A 12,165-nucleotide genomic window follows, 5' to 3' on the forward strand; every position below is an offset into this window, starting at 1 on the left:
GAAATATTACTGTGAAATTGTTTTCCTATCGGTCCATAATTGATCATAGCTGCTATACAAGGTGCCTTTCAGAAAACACTTAAAGGCACATAACTCACTAGGAAATAGTGATACCCATAAAATATTTGGCATTAATACTATTTTTGTACACATAAATATTATTTCAAAATTTTTTCACGATTAGTCCAACCTTGGTCATAGCTCCCATATAAGGTTTCCTCCCGAAAATCACTTAAACGCACATAATTCATTACCAAATATTGATATCATACATTTAGCAAAATTATTGCTCTTATATACATAAATTACACTATAAAATTGTTTTACGATCGGTCCATATTTGGTCATAGCTCTCATACTAGGTCCCCTCCAGAAAATCACTTAAATGCACAATATTCATTACCAAATAATGATATAGATACAGAATTTTGAAATTTTGTTTTTATACCCTCCACCACCATCAGTGGTGATAGAGGGTATATATAAGTTTGTCGTTCCGTGTGTAACACCAAGAAATATTCATCTAAGACCCAACAAAGTATATATATTCTGGGTCCTTATCAAATTCTGAGTCGATTTAGCTATGTCCGTCTGTCCGTCTGTCCGTCTGACCGTCTGTCTGTCTGTCTGTCTGTCTGTCTGTCTGTGTAAAACACGCTCACGTTAAAACTAAGAAAAGGAAATAAACCAAATTCACCCAAAATATTTATTATTATCCTAAGCAGTTTGGTATTGAAAATCAGCAAAATCGGTTCACAACGTAAAAAGTTATGAGTAAAAATTTCAGACTACCTCGAAAAAAATTACGTTTTTTTCATAATTCTTTTGAAGTTTTCTCAGAAACTACCAAAGATATTTCGACGAATTTTGTCATACATTATTTTTTCGGAGTAGTGATCAATTATGTTCAAAATCTTTACAATCGGTCCAATATTTCTCATAGCCCCCATACAAAGGTATATATTCCCGGAAATTAGTTTATCGTTAATAACTCCCTCAAATATAACGGTATCAACACGAAATTTTGTACATGTAAATATAATATGAACAGAAATCATACTGTCGACGTAGATCTCAGTCGGTCTACAATTGGTGTTAGCTCCCATATAAGGTCCTATTCCGAAAATCACATAAACGCACATATTTCATTGATGAATAAAGCTATTGTGATAAAATTCGAGTTGGATATGTTTTGTGTACATACAAATCATTCTACCAAATTTTTTCCGGATCGGTCCATTATTGGTCATAGCTCCCATATAAAGCCCACTTCCGAAAATCAGTTAAAAGCTCATATTTCATTGTCAACTAAAGCTATTTTGATGAAATTCGACACAAATATGTTTAGTCGAAATACAAATCATTCTACAAAATTTTTTACGGATCGGTCCATAATTGGTCATAGATCCCATATAAGGCCCACTTCCGAAAATCACTTAAAAGCACATATTTCAATGCCAAGTAAAGCTATATTGACAAAATTCTACACAAATATGTTTTGCGTAAATATGAATAACTCTACGAAATTTTTTCCGGATAGGCCTATAATTGGTCATAGCTCCCATATAAGGTCCACTTCCGAAAATCACTTAAACGCATATATTTCATTGAATTCTAAAGCTATTGGGATAATATTCGACTGGAATATGTTTTGTGTACGTACAAATCATTTTATAAATTTTTTACCTGTCGGTCCATTATTGGTCATAACTCCCATATAAGGTCCACTTACGAAAATCACTTAAAAGCACATATTTCATTATCAAATAAAGCTATCTTGATAAAATTCGACACAAACATGTTTTGTCCAAATATGAATCACTCTGCGAAATATTTCCCGAATAGGCCCATAATTGGTCATAGTTCCCATATAAGGTCCACTTCTGAAAATCACTTAAACGCATATAATTCATTGAATTCTAAAGCTATAGGGGTAAAATTCGACTTGAATAAGTTTTGTGTACATATGAATCATTCTACCACTTTTTTCTCGGATCGGTCCATTATTGGTCATAGCTTCTATATAAGGTCCACTTCTGAGAGTCACTTAAACACACATATTTCATTGTCAAATAAAGTTAATTTGAGAAAATTCGACACAAATATATTTTGTCTTTACATAAATCACTCTACGAAATTTTTTGCGGATAGGCATATAAAACATTGTACCAAATTTTTTCTGGATCGGTCCATATTTGGTAATAGGTCCACTTCAAAAAATCCCTTAAACGCACATATTTAATTATCAAATAAAGATATCTTGATAAAATATGATTTGTGCACATATGAATCACTCTGCGAAATTTTTCCGGATAGGCCCTTAATTGCTCATAGCTCCTATATATTGTGCACTTCCTAAAGTCACCTAATAAAGCTATTGGAGTAAAATTAGACCTGATCTTTGTCTGCATATAAATCATTATACGAAATTGTTTCCTGATCAGTCCATTATTGGTCACAACTCCCATATTCTGTGTATAGATACATCATTCTATTAAAATGTTTTCAAACTGGCGTATTAATATACATTTTTCTGGACCTAATCAAAATTAGTTCGGCAAGTTATCTAAAAATTAGATAGTTAGATGGGTTTCAATAAAAAGTAGTTTGCTGGTGGAGGGTATTTAAGATTCGGCATAGCCGAATATAGCACTCTAACTTGTTTTATATATAATTCGTCATAGCTCTCATACGAAAATCTCTTAAACGCACATTACTCATTACCAAATAAAGCTATTGATACAAAATTTGCCACAAATATTAGTTTTGTATACAAAAATTCTATTTCAAGAATTCTCTGTTTATATCTTGGGATTTTTTCAATTTAAGACATGAGATAACTTATTTCTACAAATATTTGACCAATTAGAAAAGTCTTAATATAAAAGTAGCTGGTGGAGGGTATTTAAGATTCGGCTCAGCCAAATTTAGCACTCTAACTTGTTTTATTACTCAATTCACATTTTAAAACTTACCGTTTTCACTTAGTTTTGTTATTTTCTGCATATGGCGACAAAACATTTCGTATTCACCTGCTGGTGTTGCAATGGCTATAGAATTTGTTGGTGGCTGTAAGGCTGGCATAGCTGTTGCTGTTGATGCGGATGATGTTGTGACTGGTGTTGGTGACGATGCTACGGCTGCTGTTGGTGCATCTGTTGTTTTAACAGATTGCATGTGTTTGGTAAAAGCTCCCACTATGGCTGCCATGCGATCAAAAGCATTAATATTTATGTGACCATTTGGTAAACTGCAAAAAAATAATAATAAAAATAAATTGAGAACAAAATAGTCTGTCTAAGGTTTCTTTTTGTACCATTTTATACTCCATTTTAAATGTTTAAAGTATTGTAGAATACAAAATAAGTACTACTTAACTTTAATTTGAAAACAATTTCAATTTCTTTAATAATATATTCTTAATTATATTAATTAAGGACTTTCTTAAACAATACTAGTTTAATTCTAGGTATTACTTTTATAGAAAAAAAATCGCTGTATGATTATGTAAAATAGTGTTTTTTTTATAACAAAATAAAGCTTTCATAATAAACACTTAAATTATATGAATGTAGCCACAAGGATATTATTTTATATTATATATAAATATCCTTTAGAAGGATGTAGCAACAATAATTCTTACCATCAAGTATAACTCTCCCATTTTACTCGTTTTGATGGTAAATAAATATTATGACTGCAAGGTGTTCTTTTGTTATGGATTATAATAAAAAACTGTTACTACTCGTAAATGAAGAGAAAAAGAAAATAAACAAGTAAAGAATGATATCAAAACAAGAGCTGAAGTGTTATTAATGGCACTATAGAAAATAAAATACCTTTTAACCACAAAAAATTCCGGGAAAATATAGGATCAACTTCCAAAATTTACTTAGATGTACATAACTAACAATATTTCTATTTTTTTATTATTATTAGCGTGATAGTCAATAAAATACGCAAGTAAAATGGCAAAACTCAAAATCTGATTATATGTAAGTCATTATAAAAATACTTAAAAGTTATGCAGACGGTAAGTAGTAGTAATTGAAAAATAAGTCGTTATGTATGTAAGTACATGTTTTTGCTGGGATAACAGAGATTTTTTGGTTACTATTAGTAAAACTTTGAAAGACAATATTGATGCTGCCTGGAAGCTAAAAAGTGGATAAATCATGAAAACTCCACTACTAGCAAGGTCGACACTAAAGCCAAGTATTCATGGCGCTAATTTAATGACATTTGTTATGATCTACTGAAATCCAATTAATTCTTTTGAAACATTGAACGGTGGTATATTTTGGCCAGAAATCTATAACTTCTTTATTTCTTTAAATAAACATCTGAAATTTTTCACAAATATTTCTTATAGATAAGGTTTGTTTGGTACTGACAAAGGGCAATATCGCTTGAAGATTTCGCCTTAAATACATTAAATTTGAAGCAATTTCCCAGAAATTTAGCACAAGTCAGTTTTATACACCCAGAAATTTTATGGTATAGTATGGCGGACATCGGGTCATATTAGACCCTAGTCCCCGTCTAAGGTTCTTAAATGCTGATAAATAAGTTACAAATACTAGTAAAGCAATGAAATTTGACACAAAATATTTTTATAGGAACCTAAATCTCCCGATCAAATTTTCTGACAATCGGTCCATAATTGACCCTACCTACCATATAAGGTCCCCTTCGGATAATTATTTTAACACTCTTTACTGGCTTAAAAGTATTTGTATAGCAATGAAATTCGATACAAACTAGTTTTATAGGAACTTAAATTTCACACTAAAACTTTATGAGAATTGGCCTATAATTGACCCTACCTCCCATATTAGGTTCCCTTCAAAAAAATAATTTAACACTCCCTAAAATTACAACAAGCTTAGTTTACGGTACCATAAAATATCATGTGCCAAATTTCATTGAATTATCTCCAAAATTGCGACTTGTAGTTTGATTACAAGGTTTACAAGCCCTCGGCTTCGTCCCTGGGACAATAGAAGATCAGGTACCTAATTTCATTGCATTATCTTCAAAATTGCGACCTGTTTACATGGACGATGGACAGTCAGACGAACGGACAGACGGACAGACAGACGGACAGACGGACGGACAGACAGACAGACAGACAGACAGACAGACAGACAGACAGACAGACGGACGGACGGACGGACAGACGGACGGACATAGCTAAATCGACTCAGAAAATGATTCTGAGCCGATTGGTATACTTTACGGTGGGGACCAATATTATTGTGCGTTGCAAACATCAGCACAAACACAATATACCCTCCCCACTGTAGTGGTGTAGGGTATAAATATCTGTGTCGCAATAAAATTCGATACAAACATGTTTTATACGAACATAAATATGTTGATACAAAGTTTATGAGAATTTGTCCATAATTGACCCTATCCCATATATAATTCAATTAAGAAAAAGACTTTAAATGAGTGATAAATTTCAGCATATACATAAATAACAACATAAACAAGTTTTATAGGCATTAAAATTCTTCTGTCAAATTTTATATAGTTCAGTCCATAATTGGCCGGAAAATTTTCGGAATATGCGCTATAAGTAAAACTTGTTTGCATGGAATTTTCTCGCTATTCCGACGTTACCAAAATTTTAAAAAAGTTGAACCGAAACTTGAATTTAGAATCTATACATCACAACAGGTTTTGCAGATGCCGTTTAATGAAATTGGAATAGACCCAGTTCTGGTCATATTTGCGGCGTGATTTGAACAGAAAGGCTTGAACCTTGTAAGGACTCTGAATATACATATACAACTTTTGTGGTTCTTAGATTAATGTTTTGATGTTATGATATTTTCAAAAATATAATATATGGTCAATAAATTTTAATCAAAATTTCCGATGCAGTTTTTCAATACCAACTCAAAATACATGTCCGTCCATCTGTCCATGAATTTTTTTTTATCAAACTTAAATATTTGATGAGCGTGTGGTTTTTTTATAGCCCCCATACAACAGTCCTCTCGGAACTAAAAAAAGAAATTTGAAAAAAGCTAGCTCTAAATAAAAAGTAATTATTTCTAGATACCTATTCCAAACTTATTGCACTTGCTTCATTGTATTGATGTAGGGTAAAAAATACTACTACTTAATGAGAAAATATTTATTACACAAGTACATATGAATAATTTTTACTACATCTCATTTTACTTGTGCATAAAAAAGTCACGTGCTTTTAAATTTATAGTTATAATAAACCAAGTTTATTTTTATAGAATTGTAATAAATCTTTAATTCAGAAAATAAGTATGAGAGTATAATTTTTGAAATCACGAACATAATTTGAAAAAAAGTCATTCCACAAGTGAATCTTAAATATTCCTGAAATCAAGTTGAAAGTGAACTAAGTATTTATAAGATTTTGGTAGTTGATCCTCAATGGAATGGAGTGTTTAATGAAAAATCTATCTGATATGCGAAGAAATTCAAACAAATTGATTCGCTTTAATATTCGCAGCTATTCGGATTTGATTTTCTTAAGTAAACAAAACTTTGTAAATTATCTGTAATCAAAAGAAATAACAGAATGTTTTCCTAGACAAATATTGTAGAATTCATTCTAAAGTCTTCTTAGACGGTTATTGATTGTGATCACAGAGGTATTTATAGTCATTAAAAAACAATAATGCAAGTAGCATTTTTTTGTATTCAATCCTATAATAGAAATTCCCATATCAACTATTGCATAAAAAACTATAAATAAAATTGACCTCAATTTATAGCACACTGACCAGAAGTGAACACATATGTATATGTAACTATTGTATCTACTTACAACAGACTATCTTTCGATGGTATGTTAAATTTATATTGCTGATAGTTGGCTTCTTAGGAGTTTTTTATGTTATTTTTCTAGGAGTTTTTTATGTTATTTTTCTTACTTGTAAACAGAATGAACAATGTATCTATTCAAACTCTTCGGTTCTTTTAGTTGCTCTATTTTTATTATTATTATACCCTCCACCACCATCAGTGGTGATAGAGGGTATATATAACTTTGTCATTCCGTGTGTAACATCAAGAAATATTCATCTGAGACCCAACAAAGTATATATATTCTGGGTCCTTATCAAATTCTGAGTCGATTTAGCTATGTCCGTCTGTCCGTCTGTCTGTGTAAAACACGCTCACGATAAAACGAAGCAATAGAGCTTAACCAAATTCACCCAAAATGTTCTTCATTTTCCTAAGTTGTTTGGTATTGCAAATGGGCAAAATCGGTTCACACCGGGAAAAGTTATGAATCAAAATTTAAAACAACCTCGGAAAAAAATAAGCATTTTTTACACATTCTGATGTAGTTTTCTCGAAAACTATGCAAGATAATTCCATGGAAATCACCATACATTCGTTTCTGCACAAGATCTTAATCCCTGTTGAAAATTGCCAGAATCGGTCTACAATTTCATATACCTCCCATACAAAAGTACATATTCCCGGAAAATGGGTTTTTTGTTAATAACTTCCGCCACAATATCGATATCTTCACAAAATTTTACAAAATAAAATCTTGTGTCAATAGAATTCTTTCAGAGGCAAAATTTTATGGATCGGTCCATAATTGGACATAGCTCCCATACAAGGTCCCCTCCCGAAAATCACTTAAACGCGCATAACTCATTACTAAATTAATATATCCAAATAAAATTTGGTACAAGTATTGCCCATATGCATAGAAATATTACTGTGAAATTTTTTTCCGATCGGTCCATAATTGGTAATAGCTCCCATACAAGGTCCCCTCCCGAGAATCACTTAAACGCGCTTAACTCATAACTAAATTAAGATATCCATATAAAATTTGGTACAAATATTACTCATATGCACAGAAATATTGTTGTGAAATTTTTTTCCGATCGGTCCATAATTGATCATAGCTCCCATACAAGGTCCCCTCCCGAAAATCACTTAAACGCGCATAACTCATTACTAAATTAAGATATCCAAATAAAATTTGGTTTAAGTATTGCCCATATGCATAGAAATATTACTGTGAAATTTTTTTCCGATCGGTCCATAATTGGTCATAGCTCCCATACAAGGTCCCCTCCCGAAAATCACTTAAACGCGCATAACTCAGTACTAAATTAAGATATCCATATAAAATTTGGTATAAGTATTGCCCATATGCATAGAAATATTACTGTGAAATTTTTTTCCGATCGGTCCATAATTGGACATAGCTCCCATACAAGGTCCCCTCCCGAAAATCACTTAAACGCGCATAACTCATTACTAAATTAAGATATCGAAATAAAATTTGGTATAAGTATTGCCCATATGCATAGAAATATTACCGTGAAATTTTTTTCCGATCGGTCCATAATTGGTCATAGCTCCCATACAAGGTCCCCTCCCGAAAATCACTTAAACGCGCATAACTCATTACTAAATTAAGATATCGAAATAAAATTTGGTATAAGTATTGCCCATATGCATAGAAATATTACCGTGAAATTTTTTTTCGATCGGTCCATAATTGGTCATAGCTCTCATACAAGGTCCCCTCCCGAAAATCACTTAAACGCGCATAACTCATTACGTAATTAAGATACCCATATGGTACAAATATTACTCATATGCACAGAAATATTACAGATATTTTTTTTTCCGATCGGTCCATAACTGGTCATAGCTCCCATACAAGGTCCCCTCCCGAAAATCACTTAAACGCACATAACTCTTTACTAAATTAAGATATCCGTATAAAGTTTGGCAAAAATATTGCTCATATACAGAGAAATATTACTGTGAAATTGATTTCCTATCGATCCATAATTGATCATAGCTCCCATACAAGGTCCCTTTCAGAAAAACACTTAAAGGCACATATCTCATTACCAAATAATGATATAAATAAATACTATTTTTGTTCATAAATACTATTTTGTAATGCAAAAAGCACTTAATGCTATTTCAAAAATTTTTCACGATCGGCCTATATTTGGTCATATCTCTCATACTAGGTCCTGCCCCTAAAAGCGCTTTAACCGTATTTAACTATATGCATTATCAATTTGTGTAGAACAAAATTATATATATGTATGTATTTTTAAAATCCTTAAATCTTTCACACACATGCATACATGCAAATACGAGATATCGCTAAAGCATATCTTAGGGCGCTATAAAAATTTAAATGAAAGTGGCGTTTCTAATGTTCAATAAATCTTGGAATTGTAGTAGATTTAAGCTGTTTAAATCTTGGGATTTTTCTATTTAAGACATGAGAAAACTTATTTCTACAAATATTTTATTAATTAGAAATGTATTAATACAAAAGTTGCTGGTGGAGGGTATTTAAGATTCGGCTCAGCCGAATATAGCACTCTAACTTGTTTCTTTTAACTTTGTATAACTTGAAAGTAAATACAAGGTAAATAACCAAAACACGTACTCCTTTGTGGGATTTTATTGAACTTTAAAAAGTACTTATGGATGTGGTTACATTAAATAGGAACAGTTGTGTGATGGAAAGGGGGGGGGGGGGGGGGGGGGGGGGTTGGCAGAAATCGTGCAATCATGTTGAAAGCATTTTCATAACAATAATATAAAATAATTTTATAACAAAAATTGTATGTACATATATGTATTTTATGTGTAGTTTATTTCATAGAATAGTATTTTTGTTCATTCTTTAGATTCCTTTGACATAAATGAAAACAGTTTCACATAGTAAGTATTATCCAAGCAATTTTTATTTATAAAAGAACAAATTGAACAAGTAAGAGTGTTATATTCGGCCATTCCGAATCTTATATACCCATCATCAAATCATCCTTATTAATAATCTTTGATATTATTGATCTATGTTGAATCATATGTTGATATTAATATGAACATCAGGGAAATATTTGGAAGAGGGCCTTTAATAAGGGCTTAAGTATGGACCGTGCTATTCCGAATTAAAAATATTAATTTTGTTTGATCTAATATTTATAACCGTAAACTGTTTTTTTTGTAAAAGTGGTTATATGGAGGGTAGAGTCAATTATGGACCTATACTCGTCGGTTTATACAATAATTGTTTGTATCTAATGTCGTGGCCTCCGGTAGGTTAGTGGTTAGTATTCTAGTCTGGTAGACCGGAGGTGGTGGGTTCGATTCCCACCTGAGGCACTGGTTAAGGAGCGCACAGCAGGCCCGGTAGAGGACTAGGTGTATATCTTCGGATTTGATGTATATACATCCTCTTTTCAAACTAACTATCTAATGTCGCTGTACTCGTATTTTTAATTTAGGTTTAAAGTAATTTTCTGAAGAAAACCGAAAATGGAGATTTGATAGTTATCGACCGATCCCCATCAAATTCGATTGAAAAATTTCAGTTCCTATAAAACTACCGTAATTTGGAAGAACTTTTGAGCCATACATGAGCGTTAAAGTGATTTTCTGGAGCGAATCTTATATAAGGGTCAATTATAGACCGATTTTTATAAACTTTTGTACATAAATTATGTTCGTAAAGAAGTTGTTTATTCGAATTTCTTCGCCTAAGTCGTAATTTTAAGCAACTAATGAGAGTTAAAGTAATTTTACTGATGTGGTCATTTATCGATCCATCTTCATCAATGTCGGCAGGAAGATTTCAGTTTCCATAACATTTGTTTCCATAAAATATGTTTGTGCAGAATTTCACCGCTATTGATGCTTCTCTTAGCCAGTTATGGGCGATAAAGTCATTTTCTGAAGGGGACTTTATATGGGGAGTGGGGTCAATTATGGATCGATCCTTATAAAATTCTGCGAAGAGATTAACGTTCCCATAAAATATGTTTGTGCCGAATTTCACTGCTATTGATGCTTTTCTTAGCCAGTTATGGGCGATAAAGTCATTTTCTGAAGGGGACTTTATATGGGGGGTAGGGTCAATTATGGGTCTATCCTTATAAAATTTTACAAAGAGATTAAAGTTCCCATAAAACATGTTTGTGCCGAATTTCACTGCTATTGATGCTTCTCTTAGCCAGTTATGGGCTATAAACTAATTTTCTGAAGGGGACTTTATATGGGGGTAGGGCCAATTATGGGCCTATTCTTATAAAATTGTACGAAGAAATTTATGTTTCCATAAAACATGTTTGTGCCGAATATCACCGCTATTGATGCTTCTCTTAGCCAGTTATATGCGATAAAGTAATTTTCTTAAGGGGACTTTATATGGTGGGAAGGGTCAATTATGGGCCTATCTTTATAAAATTTTACAAAGAGATTTATGTTCCGATAAAATATGCTTGTGCCGAATTTCACCGCTATTGATCTCTTAGCCAGTTATGGGCGATAAAGTCATTTTCTGAAGGGGACTTTATATGGGGGGTAGGATCAATTATGGAAAAACAAACTGCATCAACTGTAAGTATCTATGCAAAATTTCAGCTCGCTAGCTACTTCCATTTGGACTCTATCGTGTATTAAACAAACAGACAGACGGACAGATGGACGGACATACGGACGGACATGGCTAGATCGTCTTAGAATTTAATAAGGATCCAGAATATATATACTTTTATGGGTCTTAGACGAATATTTCAATGTGTTACAAACGGAATGACAAAAACAATATACCCCCCATCTTTTTTGTTGGTGGGTATAAAAATTATGTTTGCAGGGTTAAATATTGAAGATTTTTATAGTTTTATTTATAGAAGAAATTGATTTGTGCAAAAATTTCTTTTATGTTAATTTATAATAGATATTAAACAATTGATTTTTACATGATTAACATAGAATGGTTAAAGCTGTGGCCAGATTGAAATGAAATTGTTGTTTAAATCAGAGTCACCAGTAATCCAGTTTATGGTTTGACAGGTGTTTAACTTTTCAAAAGAAAACGATTTTATTATGATCATTTTTAAAAGATAGGCTTACCATGAAAGATATCACTTAACCAAAAATTAAAATTTAATTGTGAAGCTACCAATTTAATGACTTCTTGGATGCTATCATGAATGTTTAAACATAAATGCAACTCTTTAATTTTGCACCATTTAAACATACTGACTTTTTAAAGACATTTTTTACTTGCAGCCATTTTAGTTTAGAAATTAGTTTGGTAGTACAAATAGTATAGTTGTAAAGTTGTTGTCTGTCTAACAACGTTATGACTGAGTATGCCAACGA

At 32.0% G+C, this 12,165-nt stretch overlaps 1 protein-coding gene across 1 annotated transcript in view; it reads right to left on the reverse strand.

Annotated features, from left to right (window-relative positions):
• Nucleotides 1-2,975: 2,975 nt before the first annotated feature.
• LOC119603351 overlaps nt 2,976-12,165 on the reverse strand; it is a gene marked incomplete at its 3' end in the record, with an annotated part of 100,101 nt that continues 90,911 nt past the window's right edge. Inside the window, exon 10 of the mRNA XM_037955359.1 lies at nt 2,976-3,250. Within this exon, the coding sequence (XP_037811287.1) occupies nt 2,976-3,250 (275 nt within the window). The remainder of the gene's footprint in view (nt 3,251-12,165) is intronic.

Source organism: Lucilia sericata, unplaced genomic scaffold (genome assembly GCF_015586225.1).
Source record: "Lucilia sericata isolate MDLA Ls3-8-SP2 unplaced genomic scaffold, ASM1558622v1 Contig000295F_arrow, whole genome shotgun sequence".
NCBI classification, from domain to species: Eukaryota; Metazoa; Arthropoda; class Insecta; order Diptera; family Calliphoridae; genus Lucilia; species Lucilia sericata.